Raw genomic sequence first — 25,893 nt, 5'->3', positions numbered from 1 at the left:
TTGTGCTGAACCTCATTTTATCCTCCTGCTTCAAACATGCTCAAACCACATGTTTTTTGTCTTCTACTTAGCTTTTTAAGGGCTTCAGTTACTGACTGAATAGGTTCTAGGTGTAAGGTAGGCCTTGCTTTAGCAATTCTGTGCATTCACAACAGAATTGTTTCACAGCAGAACCACTGATTGCACAGGACCTTCAGGGGTAAAAATTCATAGTCCATAGTTTTTCAAGTGTCTAGAAATTTACAATAATTTTCTGAAATGCCATATGAGACATTCTTGAACTCAGAGTATATGCATGCCTGAAGTTTCACTTTCAATTGTATAAATCTTACAGTCCAACAACTAACAGCTCCAAGAAGTGGCAGTCTGGTAAATCTGCCACATCTAGTGGAGAACAGGTTCACTCATAGATACAGAAACTCTCCCTAATGCCTCTGGAAGGACAAAAGCCTCCAGAGGGACAGGCAAGAGAGTTATGCAATTACTTCAGTTATTTCTAGGAACATTTTCCAATTGCCAAAGTACTGCAGACTTTGATTTCTGCCATGATAAAAAGGATACAAAGAGATAAAATGTGTTCAGCAGATTATTATTTGCCTCTTATTTAGTGAGGCAAATTGATGAGGAAAGGGATGGGAAGACATTTCTACTCATACAATCAGCTTTAATTGCCTGATTTTTGATCAACATGGTGCTAATATCAATCCCTGACACCTTTAGTCTTAAGAAGTAGAAAATATCAAGAAACAAAGACAACCAAGACTCAAAGCCTCAAACTGAAATGAAAAAATTAGGACTTTTGAGGAAAAGAAAGAAATGAATCAAATGCCTTATGAATGAGGAATGCTGGAAAAGAGAGGAGAAAGTCTGGCAAAACTGGGGCTCGTCACTGCTTGATGTGAGACTACAGCTTTCCTCAGCCTCTTAAATATATCTATTTTGGTACAACTATTTTGAAATGTGATTATTAGAAAATCAGTCTTTAGAACTTAGAAAAATCACAGATTTGTATAATACAATACATTCTGCCCTTCCATTGATTTGTTGGGAACTCCTAAAGACACTGTTTCATTTTCTGACTGAAGTGGGGCACAAAACATTGTTCAGAGAAATCAGCAACAATTGATAAATTCCTTTCCTTACTGCAGATTTACTGCCCACTACTGTGTTAGCAGGATTATAGATAAGATTACTTTCCCCAGCAGGGTATGATATCTATATCCACAATGACTTTGACCTGCAACTTACTCACAGCTACTTCTACAATCTTCTGTGAAACTGTTATCCTGGTTATAAGCCCACATGGCATCACCTCCCTCTGTCAGACCATTCACTGGTATGTCAAATAGCACAAGAATTATTTTTGGAAACCTCACCTGCAAGTTTCTCACGACACACATACTACTATCTTTTGCTTCCTTCTTTTGTTTTCCTGGGGCAATCATGCCTGTTATTATCCTAGATTTTAATATGTTTAGATGTTCTAGATTAAGATCTTGCTTAAAATGTCTTAAATTTCAAAATACTTCCTTGTCTTCTTCCTACGTTCACTGACTCAGTTGAGAATTCAGTTTTGTGAAAGGTATCTTTTTTCTACAAAAGCCACAGTGACTTTTCCTAAGATATCATTTATTTAGATCTGACACTGTCATTAATTCTGGTGTCATGGATGCTTTACTTGCCTTTGCAAGAGAGCACATTCCCATAGCTGGCTAATTTACAAGTCTGAGAAGTCTCAGTTCCAAACATTCAAAAGAAACTTGCTTTAATCTGACAACTTAATTCTCTTAGAAATTTATTTGCAGAAAGCCTACATATTTTATTTCACTTCAGAGCTTTAAAAATTTGCCTTTTGCAATTTCTGCAAACCACTTTGGTATTACACAAAATTGACTCTTTACAGTAACATAGAAGAGAATGCAGCACAACATAAATGTAGAGAAATATTAACTCTATGTCATAGTTATAAATAAAATGGTGAAGATAATTAAATTAGACCAGGATGGAGATATGGGTCATGACAACAGTAAGCTTGACCACCAAAGAACCTAAACACAAAAGGGGAAGGAGAAAGAAAATCAGAATTAAGAGCTTAACCTGGAGAGAGACTACATGAAAATCCTGATGATGAGAAAAGGCAACATGTTACCTGAAGGAGTAAATACTACTACTAATAAATACACCAGGTGGAAAGCAAGACCAACCAGACAAGTAGATAGAGAGAGGCTGAAACGAGAGGATGGAAGTGAGATGATACAGCAGGTCAGTTTAAGGAAGTAAAAAGAGTAAAGACATTTTTCTCGAGCATATAAACTGAAACCAACAAAGCAGATTCAGCATTTTCTTTTCAAAATTTGCCACAGTGACAGAGCATGGGCTTGTTCCCCTCTAAAAAGATTGAGAGCATAGAGTCTCTACTTGTTACCATATGAGATGTTAAGTGACACCAGCTCATAAAGGTTCTTCACAGAATGTGCCTGTGTCACAAACTGAACCCTAATTTTCTTTAGAGTGTTGGGGGGGGGGGGTGGGTTCTGTCTGGGGTTGGGATTTTTTGTGGTTTTCTAATTGGTTGTGTGGTTTGGTTTTTTGGTTGGTTTGTTGTTGTTGTCATTGTTGTTGTTTTTGGTTGTTGTTTTGCGGGGGGAGTCTGTGTTCTTTTGGTTTTAGTGGAGTTTTTTGTGAGGGTGGTTTTTCTGTTTGTTTGTTGGGTTTTTTGTTATAGACCGTGGAAGAAAGTTCCCAATATGATATTCAGTAGGTTTTTCATCTCTGCACAGTATGAAACAGGAACTATACACTTCTCCTGACAGACCTGGTTTCATACTCATCAATTTAGTCTTTGATATTCTTCACAGTATCTATAGAAAAACACAACTTTACTTTCCCCAACAAGCCTTCATAATAAGAATATATTAGCTAGCTTTATTTTTAATGACAAATTGAATCACAGAAATAACAAGTATACTTATTTAGTTACCAAATTGAGGTATGCATTTTTTTCCAGAATACTCCACCAACTGAAAGCAGAGCTCCCAGTAGCTCCAGATATAGCTGAATACTTAGCAATATCAGCCTACAGAACCATAAGCTGTACACCACCTCCCTCCCCACAGAGGCATGAATACTATCCAAGTGAAAGGTACTACAGAGGTGACTAGTCCAGCATCACACAAACTCTAATAGTCGTGGAACGGCGTTTCATTGTCTTACTCTAGTTATTGCATTCAACTCCAAAAGATAGCACTGCAATGTAACAGAAAATGGCTTTCTCTTTTACTACACTTTGCAAAATTAAATCCTGGACATCACAAGATGGGAATCTCACGGAGGCAAAATACCATGTAACCATGGAAATCATATATCATTGTGCCTGCATAGAGGAGAATTAACTAAAGACTATATTTATTCTTTTGCTTCTTAGTGCTTGACTACCCGATTCTTCCCGCTTTCCTGTATTTTTTGTATGTTATGAAAGTATCGCTTTCTCCTGGAAACAGCGAGCCGAGGCTCTGGCGCCAGCGCTCTCCGCGGCTGGGCCGAGCCGGGAGCGCCACCTGCCGGCACCGCGCCGCACTGCACAGTCCCTGCGGCACAGCGCTGCCGGGGGCAGCGGGGGACAGCCCGCCTCGGGGGGCACAGGCGGGGACAGCCCGCCTCGGGGGACACCGCTGGGGACAGCCCGCCTCGGGGGGCACAGGCGGGGACAGCCCGCCTCGGGGGACACCGCTGGGGACAGCCCGCCTCGGGGGACACCGCTGGGGACAGCCCGCCTCGGGGGACACCGCTGGGAACAGCCCGCCTCGGGGGACACAGGCGGGGACAGCCCGCCTCGGGGGACACCGCTGGGAACAGCCCGCCTCGGAGGGCACAGGCGGGAACAGCCCGCCTCGGGGACACCGCTGGGGACACAGCCGTAGGGCAAGACGGGGTTAACTGCCCCATCCCCACCGCTGCACCCCCACCGCACACAGCGACCATCCACAGTAACTCCTCCGCTAAAGGGAGCTGTAAGTGGTCAGTCCAGCGCGGTCACCCTCTGCTCTGCACCGTCTGCAGCAGAGGGGAAGGCAATGGAGAGCTCTCACTGCAAGGGAATCCTTGTGATTCAAAAGCCTTTTAACACTTGATCTTTTAAAATCTGGAAAAGCAACTGTAATATCAAAGGATTCTCTTTATAGAGAACACGATCAAGTGTGAAACTCTTACATTTAACACAGAACCTACAAGATTCCTTTCAGCGACGAGATATCCAAGCAGCAACCCTAAAGCTGCAGTGTCACAATAAAAAGTAGTTTGACAAAAACTATTAAATACTAGGAAAACTATATTCTTGATTCTGATCTAAAATATCAAGATATTAAAAGAAAACCCTTAAGAATAAAAAGCAGAGAACAACAAACTCAGTACAGGAACAAGCTACATAATTATCAATATCTGGTATCTATTTATGAGACTCCAAATGGGAAAGCTGCTCTATAAACTAATAAAACTTAGAAAACTGAAACTGAAATTTTAGAAGAGGAATGAACTTTGAAATGATAGTGAAACAGTTATTTGAGTCACGTTACTTTGAACAGCTGCAGATAAAAAGACACTGAAAAGATTACTTTGGATAAAACAGAATTTTTAGAGCTCTATATAATTCCAGAGAAGAGTTTACAGACCTTTTCACATTCAGCATATGGTAAAGATGATCACCCAAATCACCTGACAGATGAGACCTCAGCTTTGTCAATACTTCAGGAGAGTTACATATTTAGTTCCTTACACAGGTTCAACAGAAGGGGCTGAGACACATCAATTCTCTTTCTGAGCATGCAGCAACATTATTGTTAGAAAACTTTTTTTCTTTAATTATTAACAAGCTAAAGAAACTGAGTCTTTTAGCTTTATCATTTTTGTACCAAATAACCCTGTTGGTATTTTTTTTGCTAAACAGAAAATCCTGAATATTGGTCTTGCTTTCCTTTTCCTCATTTTTCTGGTATTGCAGATAGAATACAAACATCTTTCCTTAAAAGATGATGATCACCTTCCCTTTTCCAATATATTGTACAGGGTTCTTCATTGTTTCTTCCCATTATGTACTCTGGTTTTAAACACTAAAAAATCACCTATACACTTGTAATTGTCAGTTATGAACTAGCAGTCTACTCAAGTGGCTGTATCACTTCCAAACAACCTGCATAGCAAGAGGTACAACATAGCAGCAGTCATGAATCTCTTCCACACCTTAACTAATAAACCATGACATGCTCCAGCTGGCACTAAGCATCAACAACTCAAGTGTTTGTGCTAACAACAAACAATCCAGAACCCAAGCTATTCACATTCACTTGTGAATGTCCTTTTCTTTTATTTATGTTGGTTTACTACGATTTAACATCCATGAATACTGAAATTACTAGCACCCATTTACGAGAATAAATCAGGTCTCTAATACCTCCTCTGGTTTATCAGAGGACAAATACTGTTATGTCTTGAAGACATCTTTGGACTTCAATCATCCCAAAGTGATTTATTACTCTGGGTGCCAACAGTCAGAAAACTGTAATGAGTTTGTTGGGTAAATAATGAAAATATAAAATTGTGAAACATGCTATACAGAAATCTGAACAATGAGAAGTTTGAATAAAAAGCATGACAGGAAAGGGAATTCCTGATGATTCTGAATTACTTTACTTAGCTGATCACATAAACGTTTGTGACACTAGTTGTGTGAACATATACAGTGGAAAGATGGGTTCCCTGTGCTTTGATTTCACAGGTATATTATACTCACAGAGGAAATGCAAAACTCAAAAACTGGGTCCATACTCTAGAGGAGAGTGTTTTCTAAACATGCACTCAATTTACCTGTGAAGTCTGGTATTTCTAAAGCCATCTTCCAGCTTCAAGCCAGTCAACTACTTCAGTCTACTACTTGCCCTCTTCATTTGTCTTCAATCCTCAGCCTCATCATGCCCAATCTACTCTTATCCCTCTACCTTCTGAGATTTCTGTGTTCAGATCCTAACTGCACTTCAACTTTTCTAAAACAACTCATTCAATCTTTCTCAAACAATCCTAATTCCATTCTCAACACTTCAACCATTCTCAGCCCACCCCAGACCCTCACACAGTTGATCTCCTACTCCTTGACTTCCACTGCAGAGCACACTTCCAGTATTTTCTCTCCAAGTTCATTGCCCTGGACCCGGCAAAATCTCTAGATTTTCTGGTAACTTGCTCAATCAGTCACAATCTTCTCTCTTTACCTTAGCTGTTCTTTTCATCTGATCTCCATTATATTTTATCCAAGTCAAACCTTTCCTTCTTCCCCCCGACTCTGATTCTCAGATTCTGCTTTTCTTCTATAGGCCCCACTCTCAATGACATCTCTCTCTTCCATTCCTCTCACTGTCATCAGGTCACAATCCACAAATCCTTTCTTACAAGCAGAGGGATCTGGAGAGAGATGTTCACTGGCAACACTGGGCAATTTGTTCTCAGTAGTAATACCTAGACAGCTCTGTTGGAAAGCAGCTAGTAGCAGAAATGGAGAAAATCATGCCTCTTTTTTCACATCCCTAACTGCAGCACATGGCATTGCCATAGCACACCTGCTAAGCACAAAACCTTCAGAGATTTTTATCAGTAAGGCCAGTTTCTGCTGAGCTTACTTCAGATTAACAAAGAAGTGGAAAAAATACCCAACTTGTAGCTTGGCCAAGGTAAAGATGAAAAGGATATCAAGAGACAAAAGTACAGTTAGCTGCCTGTGAAAGAATACCTGTACAGTTCTCTTTAGTTTAAATACAAAGCACTCATTCATACATAGTGCATCAAATAGCAATGAAACTCACTTAGAAGTTTTCAAAAGTCAGCAAAAGAGGGTGAGATTGTGGGAATTTTAGATTACAACCTGATAAATGTTTGAAAGCCATGTTATTCTAGTGATCATTAATAACGATCACTATTTTAATCACTGAAATTGCACACCATTACCAGAATAATGACTACCTCTCATAGATGGTTTTTAAAGTCAGGTGATCTGGAACACCTTCAGTCTCTTCAAGATGCAGGATGAGCCAAGATGTTCTGTATGGCCACTGCTCTGTGAGATTGATCCAACTTGCCAGTCTGTCCCAATTGAATGTGATTTGATTGGCTCTCAATAAACGACCTAAAAGAACAAGAAAGAATAAAAGAAAACATAGAGGATTTTTTCTCCCATTTGAAAGACATCTTTTTTTCCCCTCAAAGTAACATCTATGTTACTATATCATTATCTGATGTGTGAACTTCCTGCTATTACATTTTTAGCTCAGTAAATTCAAAATCATTGCAAGGTGCATCTAAAAATATAACTTTACAGTCTAATAAAAATCCTTGCAAATACTGGTCAAAATATGAGACTCTCCAAAACTGTCAACTTCAGCCCCAGTTTAAACACTAATTACTATCATCCTGCTGCGGGTGAATCTTAACTTACTTCAACCAAATTCAATAAAGAATTTCACACAGCATTAATTTCTCCATCTAAACACAGAATTTTATGCTAATACTTTGACAGATTTTCTATGCACTGCCATATGAAATGTGGTCAAAACAAGTTAAGCATACAACTGCCAACTTCAATAGCTATAAAAAAAAGGTTTTAGGTTAGTAAGGTAAGGTATAAATTACAAATAACTTTATTTTAAAAACCAGAAAAAGTCAATGCTACAATTTAGGCACTTGAAGTTTCAGCAAATTTTCTGTAAGTCCTTTATTAGTATCTGCAATTACATGTAACCTACAGCCTGAAGACTCTGTTCATAAAGGCGTTTATGAAATCACCATGTCTAACCACAGATTATACTACACTAAAGTGTTCTTGTAAGGTCTATTTTTTTAAGTTTAATTTTACAACTAACTTTTGTGATTTTGTTATACTTTCACAACTGCACTGTAATTTGCCAAAACAAGACAGGTTACATGCAACAAATTGCAGTAACAAGCTAAGAGAAAGGACACTTATTTAAAACATTAGCCCAGAATTTGACATCTGTTGCAGATTTATTCTCTTAACTATACAGTGTAAAAAGTAACTCACTTTCTTTGCTCTGGATAGCTGTAGGGCTACCCAGTGCCTTCTAGTGTCCGTAATAGAAAAGACACTAAATAATCACTCCCCATTCACTTACTACACGAAACATGTTTTTATTAAACCTCTGTAAGCCCTTTCCCAGTTATTTCCAGTTTTTAAAGTTCAGAGATACCAATGTCTTGACTGTGTTTTATTGAAGAAAAACAGGTGACAAAATGCTTTCATCAGTCTCACACAATCATTTAGGGAAAAAGAACTGCAAATACTCATAGCAAAAATAAACAGGATATATACTTGGTTTTCCACTCACACCTTACGTTTTCACATGTCAGCACTATAATCTTTGCTCACACCACAGTATTATGAAATGGAAAAATGTAATTTTCTTATACCATTTCAAAATAAAAAAATGTAAAATTTCCTAAAAATGCATCATTTGTCTCCCAACTGAAGTCAATGAAACAACAAATATTATGTATCTTTCAATTCCATGTAGAATGGTCAATAATGTTTTCTTACATTCTGGAAGAGTTTGCTTCAGAAGGACTTTCAAAAGCAACTCATGGACTGACTTGTTCAATTTAGTTTACATACGTACAAGTCTGAGTGTAACTAGAAGGAGCCAAAACACAATCCTGTTTACTGCACACCAGCATGTCATGCTTACCAGTCACTGAAACAATATTTAGCAACCTCCTCATGGTCTGAGGGCTGATATCACTGAACCAATCCTCTGTAACCAACAGCTTGGTCAAATCAAATGACATTTGGCGGGTAATGGTCCTCTGCATCTGGCGCCTTCGGTAAGTATCCTGATAATGAAACAAAAACCCAAGGAATACTGATTAATACCAAAAGCTTTTATGTATTTCAAATACTTCAGTTTTACTTGATAATCAAGTTAGAGCCTTTGTGAGTAAGTCTGTGAGGCTGACAGGTAATATCAAGCACACAAGAATTTAATTCTGATTTACCTATGTAAAAGCTGAACATTATTTCCATAGAAGCCAAGAAGTGGTAAGAGTTACACATTTTACTTCTACATCAATTCTGAGAGGGCAAAATAGAGTGGCATAGCCCAATATTTTCTAGAAAGACTACTACTTTCAGCATTTCCATCATCACTTCTGACTGTCTTTCTAGTGAATTAATATGATCCATTTGCTAACTACAAGTAAAAATTCAAGTGACCATCAGGCTCCTCCACTACAAAACTCCCAAAGTCTCTACCAACGGCAGCTCTAAAACCTCAGTAGCCTCAGAGGCTGTGTTGCTTTTCACAACTTTCTAGATACCTTTTATTCAACCAGTTTTGATTTTATGAAAATTTGAAAGAACAGATAGCAGGAAAAGAATGTGTTAGACATTGCAGTACAAGTCTCGTACTTAATATTGCTTTGATTAACTCAGTTACTGTCTCTTGTTGCAACATCCTGCAACAACTGATGTCAGGCTTACACAAAAAAAATCCAAAATACACACAGAGACCATAGCTCCTACCAGATCTGCTGTATCACCTCAGCATTCACAGAGAGCTGTATTTATTTTTTGTGGAAAGGAATACTTTGGTGAGCAAGCAAACTTTTTCCTCTTTGACAGAGCATCCATCTAATCATGTAAGAATGGACTTTTCTTATATGGATAATTTATAAAAATTTAATAAGAATGGTTTGATAAGTCTTCCAAGTTGATATTATTGAAAATGTCAAAGAAAAAAAAAACAAAAATAAACAGAAAAGAAAAAAAGGTTTTACCAGTATCTATTTAGACTAAAAATCCTTCTCACCCGCCTGTTGAGAGCAGTTTTGCTACCAAGCTTGGCCATGTCTCCAAGACTGTTCTGAGAAACTCTCCTGTCAACCTCTTCATGCAATCCTATGGAAAGGAAAACAAAGGTAGGCATCTTCTCCAGTCATATACATTCGACTGACCTATAAAAATAACACTAAGGATCTGTCAATTATTTAAACAATTTTTTCCAGAACACAGATTTTGGATCATTGTTTTTGTAATGCTCATATCACCGTCCTGCAGAACCTTACCTACATTATCTGAATAAGGAATATCCCCATTGGTTGTTGAAGCTACCATCAGTTTTTTTGCATTACTAAGCCCTCGGCTGTTCAGAAAAACGGGCAAATGGACAATATTTCGCATGTAATCATGGCCATTGATGTTTGAATCCCGTAGAACACTGTTGAGATTCTGGTTAATTGCCTTTATAATAATGTGTGGGTCACTTGCAAAAATCGCAATGAACGGGCCTTTCGAAAACAAGACTCGCACCTGGAAAAAAGTAGACAGTAAACCTTGTTAGTAACAACTAACTGTAGCTGCAGATCACTTGAACATTTGGCTCAACACTTTATATTCATTCTGTTCAAGGAATAAACCTGAGAGGCCAAGAGATGAACGGACATGTCAGCTTCTTCTATATGTAATATCTAACATTAGGAACTTATCCACAGCTAGAAATAAGCACACGCAGCAATTTAACAGTAGAAGTTACAGTGGAAGTCATCACCAAGGATGTATCATGCAGTAATGTTCCAGTTCCCCACAAATATTTAGCATTTAAGTATTCTTCATCTAAAGTACTTCAATGGTAAAAATATGAAAAACCCTCCAAACATTTTAAGCTTGTTTCAACAGAATAATTATTTTCCATAGTTTATGTTTGATTGTTTCAAACCTTCTCAAAAGTACTAACATGCAATTTAATAAATAAAGCCCATCACTCTTAGCATTACAGTATGCCAATGTACACAAATATTAATTACCACACAGCTTTCTTTCTACAGAAAACATACAATAACTGTATTTATCTGAGCTCATTTGTGGAAGAGATCATGCATTTAATCCAGAGGTTATCTTTATAAAATGATCCAACTCACAGTATCAAGCATCTGTAAAACCTTGTCCTGTTCGCAAGCATCCAGTCCATCAATAATTACAACAAGCCTTGTCTGATTCTGAGTGAAGCTGTCAATGGTTTTTGCCATTTTGGCCATCAGTTCCACTTCACATTTCAAAACCTATAAAAATGAAAAAAAAAAAAAAAGAAGGAAAAGACATGTCTATAATACTTAAAACTGATAAAAATACATATATTTCCTTTTGCAGATTGCTATTTGTCCTGAAAATACTTCAGTAAGATTACAAGAATAAATTTACAAATACTCAAAGTGAAAAGTCCTAAAATGTCACTACCAACATATTAATTTCCTATTTGAACAAAAATGTACAGCAGAACCATATATTCCACTTTGATATAACAAACTATCCTTATTTAAAAACCATTACAAGGTTATTTAAGAAAATAATATTTATGCACAGTAAAACAGAAGTAAATAAAAGAGCATTTGTGGCTTCAGCTAGTCCTCAAACATTGCTCTGCATAAAATGTACAGCAAAGTTTTCTATCTGCCTTCCAGCCAAGCACATTATGCTCTTAATCTAATACTCAGTCACTGCTCTTCAAGATATGCAGTCTGAAGATTTGTTAGGCTTTTCAACATTGTTACACATGTAATAACCAACCATAACATAGAAACAAAGGTGGAATTTGCCTTTCCTAACTTCAGCAGCTAACAGGTAGACATTAAAATCTGAACTCTTAATCAGTAGATTCATTAGAATGTGCACAATAAGATGACATAAAACACGAGATTAATAACTCTCATGAAATAACTACTTCTTTCCTTTGATGGGAAAGGGTGAACCTAACTCCTAAAGGCTGAAGTTATGTCAGATAAATACCACTCAACAAACAACTGTCAAGAAACACAGTACCAAGACACAATCAGGTCCTCTGTACTGTAAAAGCATGGCACTAGGCATGCTGGCATCAGATGGGATTCACCTTTCTCAAAGGGCAAAGAGAGCCTTTGATCAGGAGCCAGCAGGGTTAACTAACAAAGCTTTAAACAAGAGAAGTGGGATAAATCAGGCTTGCCCACCACAAACTGTGGTATGACACACCAAGGTTAGAGGGATGCAGGGCTAGTGAGGGCCCTCATCTGAGATGTGCTGGCCACACTGGAGCATACTTAGAAGTCTTATGGAGATGAGGCAGGAACTACTGAGGTAACAGAAGCCAACAGGGAAACACCACTAAAATACTTCAAAGGAATTAAAGGGTGCTCCTCTAAGAAGGTGACACAGCTGACAGCCCAGCTGAGGTGCCCCTACCCCAGTGCACACAGACTGGGCAACCAACAGGAGGAGCTGTGCTGCCAGAAAGCTTTGACCTAGCTACCATTCCAGAAACTTGGTGGATGAATCCCATGACTGGAGTGCAACTGTTGATGGCTGCAGGCTGTTCAAATGGGACAGGAGGGGAAGGAGTGGAGGAGAGGTTGCCCTCTACATCAAGAGATGGAGAGATCACAAAAAGATGCCTCTGAGAAGCAGCCACAAACTGTCAGTGCAAAAAAATTTGCAAGGACCAGACCAATAAATGACACCTTGGGGTTTGTGTCTGTAACAGGCCTGATCAAGGGGGACCTATTGGCAAAGGCTTTGTGTCCTACATGAAGGATGCTACAGGAGGCATCATGCTCATGGGCTTGCATCCTCCTGGGGAACTTAGATGACGCCAGCATCTGGAAATGTAGCCCCATGAGCTGCCAGCAATCCAGGAGATTGTTGGAATTCAGCTAGGTAATAAGAGACAAGCCCTACCAGAAGGGGAGCAGCACTGGACCTGGTGGTCACTAATGTAAGTGAGCTAACTGGAGATGTCAAGCTTGGAGCTGCATCCTGGGCTGCAGTGATCACACACTGCTGGAGTTTGCAGTCCTGAGGGACATGGGTCAGGTAAGGAGTAAAGTCAGCACACTGCATTTCAGGAAAACAAACTTTCAGCTCTTCAAAGAGATAGTCAACAGACCCCCTGGAAAACTGACCACAGGGACAACACAGCTGGAAGATGTTTTAAGGATGCTTTCCACGGAATACAAAAGCCTGTAATCCCTAGAAGAAGAAGAAAATTGGCAAGGAAGAATAAAAGCTGGTTTCACTGAGTAGAGACCTGCTGGTCAAACCAACAACCAAGATGTAAATGCACAGGCAGTAGAAGCAAGCACAGGTATGCTAGGAAGAGTATAGGGACACGGTCTGGTTGTGAGAGGATGTAGTGAGGAAGGCCAAGGTACAGTCGGAGCTGAACTTATCATGAGATGCAAAAAATAACAAAGTGTCAATGGCTCAGTATCCCAATGGACACCAGCGACAAGTGCTGTCCCTCAGAGATCCACACTGGGACCAGTGTTATTTAATATCTGCATTATTGACATGAATGAAGGGATCAAGTGCATGCCCAGCAAGTTTGCAGATGACACCAAGGTAAGTGGCACGGTTGACACACCTGAGGGACAGGATGTCATCCAGAAGGACCTACACAAGCTCAGGAAGGGGGTTCATGAGGTTCAACAAGGCCAAGAGCAAGGCCCTGCACCTGTGTACTGAATCCTTGGTATCAATCCAGTCTGGGGGATAAACAGATGTAGAGGAGCTCCGCCAAGAAGGACTTGGGGGATGCTGGGGTGAGAGGCCATGTGCCCTTGCAGCCCAGAAAGCCAAAACGTGTTCTGGGATGCATCCAAAGCAGTGTGGACAGCAGGGGAGGGAGGGATTTTGTCCCTCTCCTCCACTCTACTGAGACCCTACCTGCAGTGCTGCATCCAGCTCTGCACTCCTCAATACAGCAATGACACCAATGCATTGGAGCAAGTCCAGAGAAGGCCACAAAGATGATTAGAGGGATGGAGCACCTCTGCTGTGATGAAAGGCTGAGAGAATTGAGATTATTCAACCTGAAGAAGATAAAATTCTGGGGAGATGTTTATTGTGGCTTTCCAGTACCTATAGAGGCCTGTAGGTAATATGAGAACAAACTTTTTGGTAGGGCCTTTTGCAAGAGGACAAGGGAGATTGGTTTTAAAAACTGAAGGACAATCAATTTAGGCTAGATATAAGAAAGAAGTTTGTTTAAAATGAGGTGGTAAAGCACTGGTACAGATTGCCCAGAGAAGTTGTGGATGCCCATCCTTGGAAATATTCAAGGTCAGGTTGCACTAACTGACCTTCAAAAGGTCCCTTTCAACTCAAACTATTCTATGACTGTATGAAAAATATTTGTACAACAGATTTTTATACATTGGCTGTAATCTACAAAGCTAAAAATCACGATGCTACATTTTACTTTCAAAGAGGAGCATATAGCATATCTGATGACAGCCTGAGAGTATATTTATCAGTTTATAGATATAAGTCAGCAAAACAATAGTATTTCCTCCCATTTTTCATTAAATATGTGGAGTGTTTTGTAACATTCTTTCAGTGCTACAATTCCTTTCTTAGCAAAGAGGTCTTGCAGACAGACAAAGTTAGGCTTGTTTTTACACCTTTAGAAGATTCTCAAAGTTATTCTTTCTCATCTTGTGATCTAAAGTAAGCTTTTACAAAATAATGGAAATTGAGAATTGTTTTCCAAGTACTTTCTTCCCAGCAAAAATAAAATCAGAAAACTGAAACCCCAAATTTAACATTCATGATTAAGCAGATAGATGTCATATACTAAGCACAATTACCACTGGCACAGAAGTGTTCCATTCAGTAAAAACTCACCAAGTCTCATTCTCCTGTTGTGAGACTTAGCCTGATTAAATTAATGGTGCCCCTAATTAATAATGCTCCATGTCTGGGGGTTTGTTTCATTTCTTCTAAGGGCCAATTCATACAAACACTCACCTTCATGAAGCCCTCGCTTTTCAGCTTGTGAAGCTTGGAGGCAGCACTGTGCAGACGTTTTCTCTGAGAATTCAAAACCGAGTCCATCACCTGCCACCATGTGCGGCAATTCAAGAAAAAGGCCAAGCCAACAATACAGGTCACTGTTATGAGAATAACGTTCACTGTCATGTTGGCTGACTCCACATTAAAAATCGCCAACAGGGCGATCGCAGAAACAACGCAAGACAAGATGAACAGGAAAATCACAAAGGATGGGAGGCAGCAAGTTTTCTTCCATTTCTTTTTACCTAGGAAACAGGTATTGCTGTTAGAATTAATGAACAATGATAGGTGAGTGAAAAATCTATTAACTTGCACACTTCTCATAAAACACTAACTGGCACAAAAGCTTACTGCAGTGTTACCACCTAGTCACAAACCAGTGGAGAAAAAAATCTATTATTTGCCAAAATTCTTGGAAATCATAAAGCAGACATATTCCTTTAATCTTTAGTTTATTTCCATCATTTCAAGAAATCCACACTGGATAGAAATTACAATTTTGTATCAGTGCTATCACCCCTTTTGTGGCATCTCTTTGCAAAGTGTATTTATGTAAATAAATTGTAGGACAACAGTACAGGAACTACTCAGTTTTAAACTGGAACCTGGTACTTACATAATCTAATAGTAATGGTACCATTGAAGAATTAAACCAAAATTGCAAGCTGCAGCCTGAGGCCATCCTTTCTCGCATGCTAAAAAACACACAAACAGCAAAACTGCAGCAAATCTACTTTGGACAGCTCACAAGGGCCCCAGAGGAGAGTACAGAGCTCCTGACTTCAACTGGACTGATAAGAAAGAAGCAAATACTGCAGCTGGAGCTTAGCACAGCTAAATCAGTGACCAAAGAAACAGCAGTTTTCCAAAGCAGCAGTCTCTGCCTTTAGGACTTGTACAGATCCAGTGGTACATCTAGAAGATTGCTATCTTCTGGACACATTTGTTGATAACAAAGAACAGAACAGCAATGATCTGAAGCACAATTATGAGAGCTAAACATCAGTATTTGAACTACAGGGGGAAAATCAAACTTTTAATATTCTAAGTAGAAAGAATACTCAAGGTTTATATGTGGCCCATATTATTCTCTATACCAAGGCATGAGCTGCAAAGGTTTTTCACATTGCTGACATAACTGACTTATAGGATTGTGCTGCAGGACAAAAGCAACAGAAATGCATTATGACAGAAGTGAGAGGCAAGAAACAAAGGGGAACAGCTCAGATATAATTAGATTCAGTTCTAGGCTTAAATAAAAATGCAAGCATCCACTTACTAGAAAGAGACAGAACTGGATTAGAGAAACACTTGAATATCATGAACAATGTCATGACAATTGAAAGAGGTGCGTCTGCAAGTTTACAGACATAGCAAAAATTAAGATACAGAAGGCTAAAAATAAGCCTCTATGGAATTTCTGTGAACAACTAGAGGCAATAAACCTATGACCCTGGACCTGTAAACAACTTGAAAAAGGAGAGAATGTGCAAAATCATCAAATAAATAAATTTTAAAAATCAATTAGATATGTAGACAGAGCACAGGAAGGCAACAGGGCAAAGAATACAAGTGAATGTAAGATTACAAATGAAAGGGAAAAGATGATTACTGCAAATAATCACAAGAAGCCAACACTACACTGCCACTCTCTTCAGGAGAAATTAGAGCATCATGAAAGCTGTTTCACTGAGATTAAGGAGAGGAACTGCAGAACCTAACGTGGAAAAAAGGGTGAAAAAATCCACACATCTCTTTCATAAAGAACACTTAGTGAATTTGAAAAAGAACAATGAGGAGTAAGTTGGTTCAGCACACAGCTGAACATAGCAAACATAGCATGTCTTTTCTAGCCTCTGCAAAATAGAAGTCATTTCACTTTGTGAGAGGTGACAGATTCCTCAATTTCTGGACAAAAAGAAATGAAAAATAACTGACACACACTAAACTTAAAGTACAAATAAATCCTCAATTAATTGCAAGTTAAGCTCTAGTACTCCTTCACAACATCATACTCTACTCTGCAAATTTCTTTTTCTAGAAACCTACAGATGAAGCAGAATGAAAAAGCTTGTAGGATCAAGTGGTACATTTCATCCCCCTAATCACAGCAATTTATAGGATTAGACCAACATGTTCTACACATTTACTATTTCCAAGAGTAAGTAGTGGTCACTCATAAAAGCTCTAAATTAAAATCTAATAAACTAAACAAACCTATCATAGCAATACATAAAACATACATTTCCCTTTATCTGACTCAGACACATTGACTTAATTTCTATGGAAATATGCTGCATCGATAAGGATATAATATAAATATGTATTTCCACTGACATTTCTGAAAACTGTACTTCACAGGAGATATTCCTTTATTATATTAATAAAATCAAGATTAGCAAATAAAACAGGGCATTCCAAACAAAGAGTTTCCCCTTCTCTATGAATTTCTGCATGGCTACAACAATTTCTAAAAAGAGCTTATAATGCAAAAAACAGAAGCCCGGGTAACAGTGCACTGAAATGGAATAATTGGAAATGTCACTCAGGTAAAAAAAAAAACAACAACCACCTTGTGTATCTTCTGTCTTGAAAACTCGAAATAGCCTTGTTGCTAGGAAACCAAATTCCCTTTCACACGCATCAGAGAGGGTAGCAATCATCTCAGCCAGTGAAGTCTCTCCACCTACACTGGACAGTCTATTGTAGTCTGTAAACAAAAATCTGAAAGAGAAAAAGCATGTATTTTGTATACTTCAGAAAACTTTAAATATTTTCTGGCTACTTAAACAGAAGTCTTGCTGCATCTCTCTACTAAGAAGTTTTTTTAAGTGGTACAAAATGTAAAACACTTAAATTTTTTTTTAAATCTACATGGAATTTAACTATTTTCCTATTTATCAACCTCTTCTTTGCCCCACTTCCTATTCTAAAACTTAATTTCTTTTAAAGATAAAAACTGTCACATCACTAATAGTACCTCAGATGACAGTAAAAACATCAAAATATCTTTATGATGCCAAACCATAATATTGACAAATATTTTCAAAACTGCATTCTGATCTATTTTCAAATATTTATAGAGGACTAGAAAAAATACAGAAACACAAGATGACATAAAAGTACCATGAGGCTAAAATAGAAGTCTTTAAGCAATAGATGTAAATTAAATTTTCAAACACACAGCATAAATTTTCTTGCTTTCAGGTACACTAGAAGCTTTGAACAGTCTGTTGCTCTACTTGCATGGAGGAAAAAAAACCCCAAACCTTAACAGAAGTAATCAGTGGAACAAGCATTAAACATAGATAATACACAACATACATAATTCTTATTTTATCTGGTATGAATTTTCATTAGTACAACAGCCAAAACCCCTAATTCTAAAAAGCACTTCCACCAACTTTGGCAGATAGTAGTGTTCTCAAGAAAAACTATCTTCTTCACACTGAAAAGTTTATTATCTTCTAGAGCTACTGTTTTTCTAACAGGAATCTCAATAACTTTTCCTGTGAAGTTAACATGCACATTAAACACACAGTTTGAGAAGTATCAGAGCAAGCCTGACTGATTTATTCAAGAGTAAATAAATGAAATAACTAACCTGACAGGTAAAGCTTTAGTGGTTTGCTCTGGTAGTTCTGGTGGGTTCACAAACATGAGTTTGAGCAGCAACTCTAAATATCCAACATGTCTTGCCAACCTTGTACTTAACACCCAGGCCCAGTTCCATCTCTCCCCTTCTCTCCGGCCACCAAAGTAAATTACAGCTAAAATATTAAAAAGATGTTACAGTTTTAATTTAGTCAACATTGACAGCTGAAAGAATCAGGAAGTTTGAACAGATAAAGTATGGAGTTGTGTAAAAAAAGTTATGAACTTTTAGCAGTTAGGCTAAAAATGAGAATGGTAATAGTAACACAATGAAATTAATAAACAAAATCCTTCTTTGTTCTCAAGAATGCCCTCTCACAAATTACCAGCAAAACGAAAGGTCCAAAGGGGTCTTATTGTCTACAAAACCATTTATTTTTTCTGAATAGCAAAGCATATCTACAAAGCAATATTTAATCCCAAAAATAGATAAAAACCTTCAAGAATTCCATACAAGACTTACTAAAGAAAATGTAGAGAACAGCTAATAAGCTGAGTGACACTGCTATTCCAAGCTTTGCATCCACGGTGAAGGCAAGCAATAAACCCAAACCTCCACACAGCATGAGTGTGAGGAATACAACAAGCCAAGAGAACTGAAACAAAGGTTCAATCTGTTGTCCTGCAAAAGTCTTCATTTCATCTGAAACAAAAACACAAAGACCAGTTAACATAGGAAGTCACTAAAGAACAGATCATTTTTGAAAAGAACTTTTTCAGCAGACTGAATAACTTATCTCGATTATTGATCCAAAAAGACAATGATGCTTGAATTCTTCTTCAAACATCAATACAAAACCTTAAGTTTTCATCTATGCAATGAATGGAAATATTTAAATACACAATACTCAGATTCCTTGCTGCAGATTTGCTACTTCTAAAAGCATATTAAAAGTCATGCAATCCTCCTGCAAAGTGTAAAACATATTTTATGACTCTGAGAAAAATAAATCCACCACATCTGTCAAAAAACCCCACCCAACCCCAAAATCTCAATCACTGAAACATGGACTGTGTTCCTCAGTCAGATATAAGAGTACAATGTGAAGGTGGTGGTATTATTTCTGTTTGTGGATTCTTATTTACTAAAACAGGAATTCCTGAAGGAACTTATTTTGGTTCTATGGAGTAAGAAATAATAGATACACAATCCAGAACAAAAACAGGAATGAGGAACAGGAAGAAAACACTGAGAAAGTGCTTTAGAAATGTAAAAGCTCATCAGTAACAAATATTGCAGTCTTTTTGTATATGACATAGAACAGGAGATGAAAAAATGAATGCAGAGATCCCATTTTGGCTAATAGAGAAATCACAGAAAGTAAGAAACACCAAGATTGGTAGAATTATTTTGAATTATATTGAAACTTCTCAGAAAAACACCCTTTATAAGAAAATGCTAAAACTAAATAAGATGCCTATATTTATCAGGAATAATATTGATTCATTTCATATACTGCATTTGCCTTCCTCTGTCATTTCAGAAAAAATACAAAAATAAGAAACAGGAAAGGAGAAGAAAACTAGGTGCAAAGAACATACACTAAAGAGAATAAAAGATTAATAGCCTGATAATTGTTCTTAGGCATTGAAAAGAAAAAGACACATAGGATGCACAACAAATAAATACTGCAGGAAGAGGTCTGAACCTGATCTGACACACAAACAGGCCCAGCAAGGCATATTTTGGCAGTCAGACTTTCTGCAGTACCTAAAGGGTAGATTCACTGCTGCAGGAAACTCACAGGAAAATAGACAAAAGCACTTAAAGACTGTCTTGACATTGTTTGAATGAACAAAGCAATCTATGGATGAACTGACCACAGTAAAATTTAAATCCTTTCATCATAGAAACAGAGACCAGATACAACATCACATGGACCAACAAACCTCACAAAAACTACTAACTCCAATGTGATACTTTTCATAGAAAGATTGTAAGTACTGAAAAGACTAAATCAAGCTTTTACCTTCCAGTTTCTTAAGCAGGAAAGATTTTCCACTTCCCCACTGTGCATACAAGCCTACACAGATGGGGGGCTGCATGGTTGGTTCACTCAGAATATCAGCCAAAGCGCTGCTGTACAGATCATAGCCCAGCATGTCACCATCAGATTCAGTGGGAGACAAGTGTCCTGCAACACAAACACTGTGCTACACAACTTTGCTCTAAGAAAGCTCTTCAGTACAACAATTTTCATACATAAAGTCATGACACGTTCACCCATATCTGTGTATATACTCCTGCCCTATAACAGCTCTTGTTCTTTGTACATTCCTGTTCAAAGGAATTTTAAATCATCCACAAAAATGATACATAATTATCACAACTATTAAAGTCTACTACAAGATTCAAGACTCCAAACCACAGGAAGTCAAAGAAAGTAATTCCACACAAGCAAGATCCAAATAAAAACAAAGCAATCAACAGAAGTCACGTAGTATCTAACACCTAAAGTCAAAATAAAAGGTTATTTTACCTCTGCCAGGCTTTTAGAGTGATGAGTTTTTTCCCCAACTCATTATTTTTAAGCCTTCCTGTTAGGTGCAACATTAAAACATTAAAAAATCTGTAGTCACCTTTCAAAACATAATTGAATAAACTGGATTGTCAACATATGAGTGATTTAAAAAAAAAACAACTTATACTTACTGGCACCAAATATCTGTGTTAAAATACTCTTCTGGTGGCTACAGTCAATATTGTAAGGGGTTTCTCCTGTCTTGTTGGGTCTATAAAGCAATCGACCATCTTTTGGATTTCTTAGGAGTAATTCAGCAAGTTTACGGCTTCTTCCACGAATAGCAATGTGAAGTGGAGTATCTCCTTTCTGCAATTAAGTGAGAAGCCAGTAATATCTAACAGGAATTCCTAAAACTATGGACACACTATATGTTCAACACTGTTTCAGAAGCACTATTTCCTTGAAATAAACTTTAGGACAGTTTCAAAAGCATTACAGCAAGCATTTTTGCCCTTGAAAAAGCATTACAAATGCTTCAGAGAAGACATGTGAAAAAGCAGTTCTTAGAATGCTAAACTTTAGACATTGCCTTCTTTCTTAAATGCTTATTAATATCTTAAAGCTCATGAAAACTGTAGTCTCTGTGTAGAAATAAATGTCTACAGGCAAACTCAGGGACTTGTTTGGAACAAGAGATAGTGCTTGTTTCAATGTCTGCTCAGACTTCCCCAAAAGCTTCACAGTAAAAGCTTTCTTATTGCATCAAATCAATATAATTACTTATTCACCCTAAATAAGAGGTAAAAAAAAAAAGCACCAAATAAATATTCCTGTATTTAAGAGGTTTGCAGTCAAAGTAGGTAATGCATAACAAGACAGCAATAACCAGCTGTATTTGTCCTTGGTGTCCTTTAGTTTCATGTTTATTAATCAAAAACTAACATTAGTGACAAATGGCAACCATTCTGTATGCTCTTCTTCAAGTGTACTAAAAATTAGCTGTTTTATCTGTGCAAGTTTTTATTCCTCACCTGGATTTTTTTTCAAGTAATTAAGAGCGCCCTAATACAAAACAAACTAAAACCCAACAATACACTTATGGTGGAAACAAATTTACACTTAAGTGTTCTTATCTTATTATTTAATTATTAAACATATGGGAGACTAAGCATTTAAGTCTTATTGTCTACTTAATTATTAACCATATGGGAAGCTCTCTTTCTGTATTAGCCTCAACAGCTCTCTCCAAAATCCTGCTGCAAAACTAAAATGATTAAATATACTAAAGTAAACAAACAAATATTCTTTACCTTGTCTACAGCAGAGACCTTAGCTCCTTTATCCAGAAGAAGCTCTACTATTTCAATATTTCTCATCTTGGTTGCCTTTATAAGCGGTGTCTCTCCATCCTAAAATGGAAAAGTAGGACCAATATAAAGATCTCCATATATCCAAAACCAAGAAAAAGAAATTGTGATTGGGTAACAAATTAAAACAAAAAGATTTAAGATAATTAAATGTGCTACTGTGCAAGCAACAACACTTCAGCACCTACGTCTGTGAAAAAGTATCCCAGACCCAGTTATAGACTGATTAAAATCAAAGAACAAAATACATTTCTGTCAATAACAGTGTCAAATAGAGAAAGACAAAATTCAGATATAACACAAGATATCTGAAAATATTTCAATGCTGTGCCAACTACTTCTCTTATTTTTTTCCTTACTGCTGCACATGCCTGAACTCATGCCTAGTAATATCAGAAACCTCTTTCCTCAGCTTCCAGTAGCATTTGCTCTTTACTTCTTATTGCTGGTCATGTCAATGATGCTGAGGTAAAGAATCCACATGCTCCCTCCTATCCCTGTTTGCTATTTAACAGCAAATCATATTTATCAACAGAGGGAACATTACTATTGCTGAGAAGTCTTATTTCATGAAAAAAAAAAAAAATTAACAGTATTAGGGGTACCAACACTTCACAAAAACTGAATGTGGTATGATCTTCACATCACACAAGAGCTGAGAAAAGAACAGATGTTAAAAAAAGCAATTCAATTAAAATTCTAATTGTTACCTTGGTACATGTCTCAGTATCAGGGTTGCATTGCAAGATATCCCTCACCATTGTAGCATTTCCTTTCTCAACTGCCCAATATAAAGCAGTTTTATTATCCTAAAAAAATAAAAAGAGAGTATTAAACACTAACAGTACTTTCATTTAGTTGGATTAATTTCAAAAAAAGTATTTAAAGTACAACTACTATATATTGAAAACTGCATATAATACAGCAATTTTTAGCACAGCTGAAGGCAAAGGGAAAGGTCAACAAATCTAATTGGCATAACAGAAGAATTTAGAGGGGACGATTTGGCTAGGGAGTATAAATCTATTTTGAAAACCTTTGTGAAATGTTTTAAGAGCTTTAACAATCCAAGCAGACTTAATCTGTCTTGAAAAAGTTTCTGAAACTACATGTAAGTATTCAGTTCTAACTCAAATATACAAATTACCTAATGAAATAAACCAACTTTTTTTCAGAGGCTTTGGAAGTTGGGAAGCTATAAAAGTAGATGGACAAGAAAGTCAACACAAAGAATGCAGATCAGAATACTAGAATGCAGATCAGCAAGACATTTCATCAGTAAACCTGGGGGAAGGTTCACAGCCACAAATCTGCTTCTGTCATCTTCTTTTCCTCCCAGTGATGTGTGGATGAGTGCTACCCAGAAAGTCTTCACATATGGGAAGACTTTCACAATCTTTCTGTAGCCTAGTGATTGCATCATGACTCTTTCTGTTTGATGCATATTTGTGTAGAGACATTTAAGAATAGCCTCTGAACACACACCTACTTCTAAGCAGGAATGTCAAAGTGTCCCTTGCAGCCTTCTACCTAGCCTGCTTCTTTCATTTGCAGCTCTTTCTCTTCCACTCATGGGCTCCACTGCAAACTGAGTTTAAAGCCTTTCTCAACAGTTTAACAAGCCCAGTCACTAAGATTTCTTTCCTCTCCAATCACTTGAGTTTCATCTTCTCTGTCCTTCAGTGAGCTGGCTTCTAAGACATCAGCCTGAGCTGTACATCAGTCACACAGCCAGGTGCTCCCATCTGGGTCCTTGCCCTGCCCAGCAGGGCTGAGGAAAACTCTGAGCCCTCACCTGCCCCAACACCCACTCTCAATGGCCTTTTAGTCACGTTTTATCTGCTGAAGCTATCCACCAGCTAGTGACCATATGAATGAATGATCAGCCAGGAACACTGTTGCTGGAAAGCTGATCAAGACTCAGCAGTATTTCTGAAACATCACAAATTTGGGCAGTCAACACATCTCCCCAGAACAGGCCAGCAGGCAGGTGCTGCAGTGCCAAACAGCAGGGAAGTTGCTCCCAGCAGGGAAGTAGCACTCATCTCCAATTTTGATACTGCTGGTCCTAAACTATGATCTGAAGTGAGGAGCCAAAATGTTGCTCTGATGATACTGACTCCTGCTGTGCCTCCTGTAAGGCCACAGAAGTGTTCTCTAGATCAACCACTGCAAATTGCCACTCAAGCAGCCTCACATTGCCAGAAGTCACAAGCTTCCCTGCTACCAAAGATGCTGCATCCTCCTGCTGCTTCTGTATTGCTTCTGTCACAGCAAGATGTTGAAAAGCTTCAGATTTTCAAACCCATGTCACAGCCAGAAGCTGAGACACATGGGTTGCCAATGTCAGGGTAGAGGAAGAGATTCAAACACTACTTTTTCTTGAGAATAAGAACTTGTTGGCTCCTCAGAGACGCTCTGCAGAAGCAGCAGGCACTGAACCTTTGCAGCTCTCAGTGACTAGTTAAGTTTTCTGTACCAACTTGGCAGAACCCACGTGCCAACAAAGCAGAGTGATTTGAATAACTTCAAGCAAAAGAAAGCAAACTGAATGTAACAAACACAAGTACCATGCTGAATGAGAGAGCTTCCAGTAGAAGAGTAAAACTAATACCTTGATCAAAGGACAAGAAAGAAAGAAGAGGTAGGTAGAAAACGTGGAAATCACTAACAGTATTTAACAGAAAGCAACACAGAAAATTGGTGGAGACAAGAGCCAATCAAGCACAGAATTGCTTGATAGAATAGTGACAGAATTGCTCTGACAACAGATATAATCTCTGGTGCATCACATTTCATTGATACTCTGTTTAAAATATGATTTAAATCATTATATTAAGTGCCTTTAAAAGTATGTCATTATTCTAAATCTGTTCAGTAGTGCAGATGAAGTTCAGTTTACATTTTTTGCTTTTCAACCATTATAGAATTGAGTGAAAAAACTGTGCTTAACAAGCTGTTACAATTACATGTATCTTATAGCTTAAAACCTGCACAGCAACATAATGTATCTTACTGTTTGATGGAATTTGAATTTCCTACAGAGTAGACAGTGCAAACCTTAATGCCCTGTTTTCAGGAACACAGTTTGGTAATTGTTTGGTATAAAGATTCACATGCTATTTAAGAAGTACTCTAGTATTTACACTTGTTGTTACTTGTACTTACCTGACCTCTGATATCTATATCAGCATATTTATGGAGCAGGGCTCTCACAATTTCAACGTGACCACCTCTAACAGCCCCAATCAACACTGTATCTCCACTCTAAAAAAATGTGAAAGAATATTCAACATGAATTAACATTATTTACCAATAAGAAATGCAACACAGAATGAATTATAGCTTCCAAATATGCACTATGCCTATTCATATTAAGAAATCGCCACTCATTTTCAAAAAGATACAGAAAAAAGAACTATCTCTAAAAAAATGGGTATTTAATAGAAAAAAATCTTGACTTTTTTTTCAATTGTTCAGGAAAACAAACACTCCATAAATACATCTAGCTTAAACCATTATCCTAAAAAAAATA

At 37.7% G+C, this 25,893-nt stretch overlaps 1 protein-coding gene across 4 annotated transcripts in view; it reads right to left on the bottom strand.

Moving 5' to 3' along the window:
* Window positions 1-25,893, bottom strand: part of KIDINS220 (kinase D interacting substrate 220) — a 75,674-nt gene that overhangs the window by 30,483 nt on the left and 19,298 nt on the right. For all 4 annotated transcript variants that reach the window (XM_071441126.1, XM_071441142.1, XM_071441132.1 and 1 more), the window contains exons 9-22: window positions 25,527-25,625; window positions 23,069-23,167; window positions 22,302-22,400; window positions 21,180-21,357; window positions 20,497-20,661; window positions 18,990-19,169; window positions 18,477-18,642; window positions 17,445-17,596; window positions 14,828-15,117; window positions 10,969-11,109; window positions 10,117-10,360; window positions 9,861-9,949; window positions 8,742-8,886; window positions 7,006-7,168 (exon numbers count right to left, since the gene is read on the bottom strand). In XM_071441126.1, the coding sequence (XP_071297227.1) occupies window positions 7,006-7,168; window positions 8,742-8,886; window positions 9,861-9,949; window positions 10,117-10,360; window positions 10,969-11,109; window positions 14,828-15,117; window positions 17,445-17,596; window positions 18,477-18,642; window positions 18,990-19,169; window positions 20,497-20,661; window positions 21,180-21,357; window positions 22,302-22,400; window positions 23,069-23,167; window positions 25,527-25,625 (2,210 nt within the window). The remainder of the gene's footprint in view (window positions 1-7,005; window positions 7,169-8,741; window positions 8,887-9,860; window positions 9,950-10,116; window positions 10,361-10,968; window positions 11,110-14,827; window positions 15,118-17,444; window positions 17,597-18,476; window positions 18,643-18,989; window positions 19,170-20,496; window positions 20,662-21,179; window positions 21,358-22,301; window positions 22,401-23,068; window positions 23,168-25,526; window positions 25,626-25,893) is intronic.

The sequence above is a fragment of the Agelaius tricolor genome, unplaced genomic scaffold (genome assembly GCF_023055355.1).
Source record: "Agelaius tricolor isolate 1412-34295 unplaced genomic scaffold, bAgeTri1.0.p SCAF_1, whole genome shotgun sequence".
NCBI lineage: Eukaryota > Metazoa > Chordata > Aves > Passeriformes > Icteridae > Agelaius > Agelaius tricolor.
This window is presented reverse-complemented; position numbering and strand designations above follow the sequence as displayed.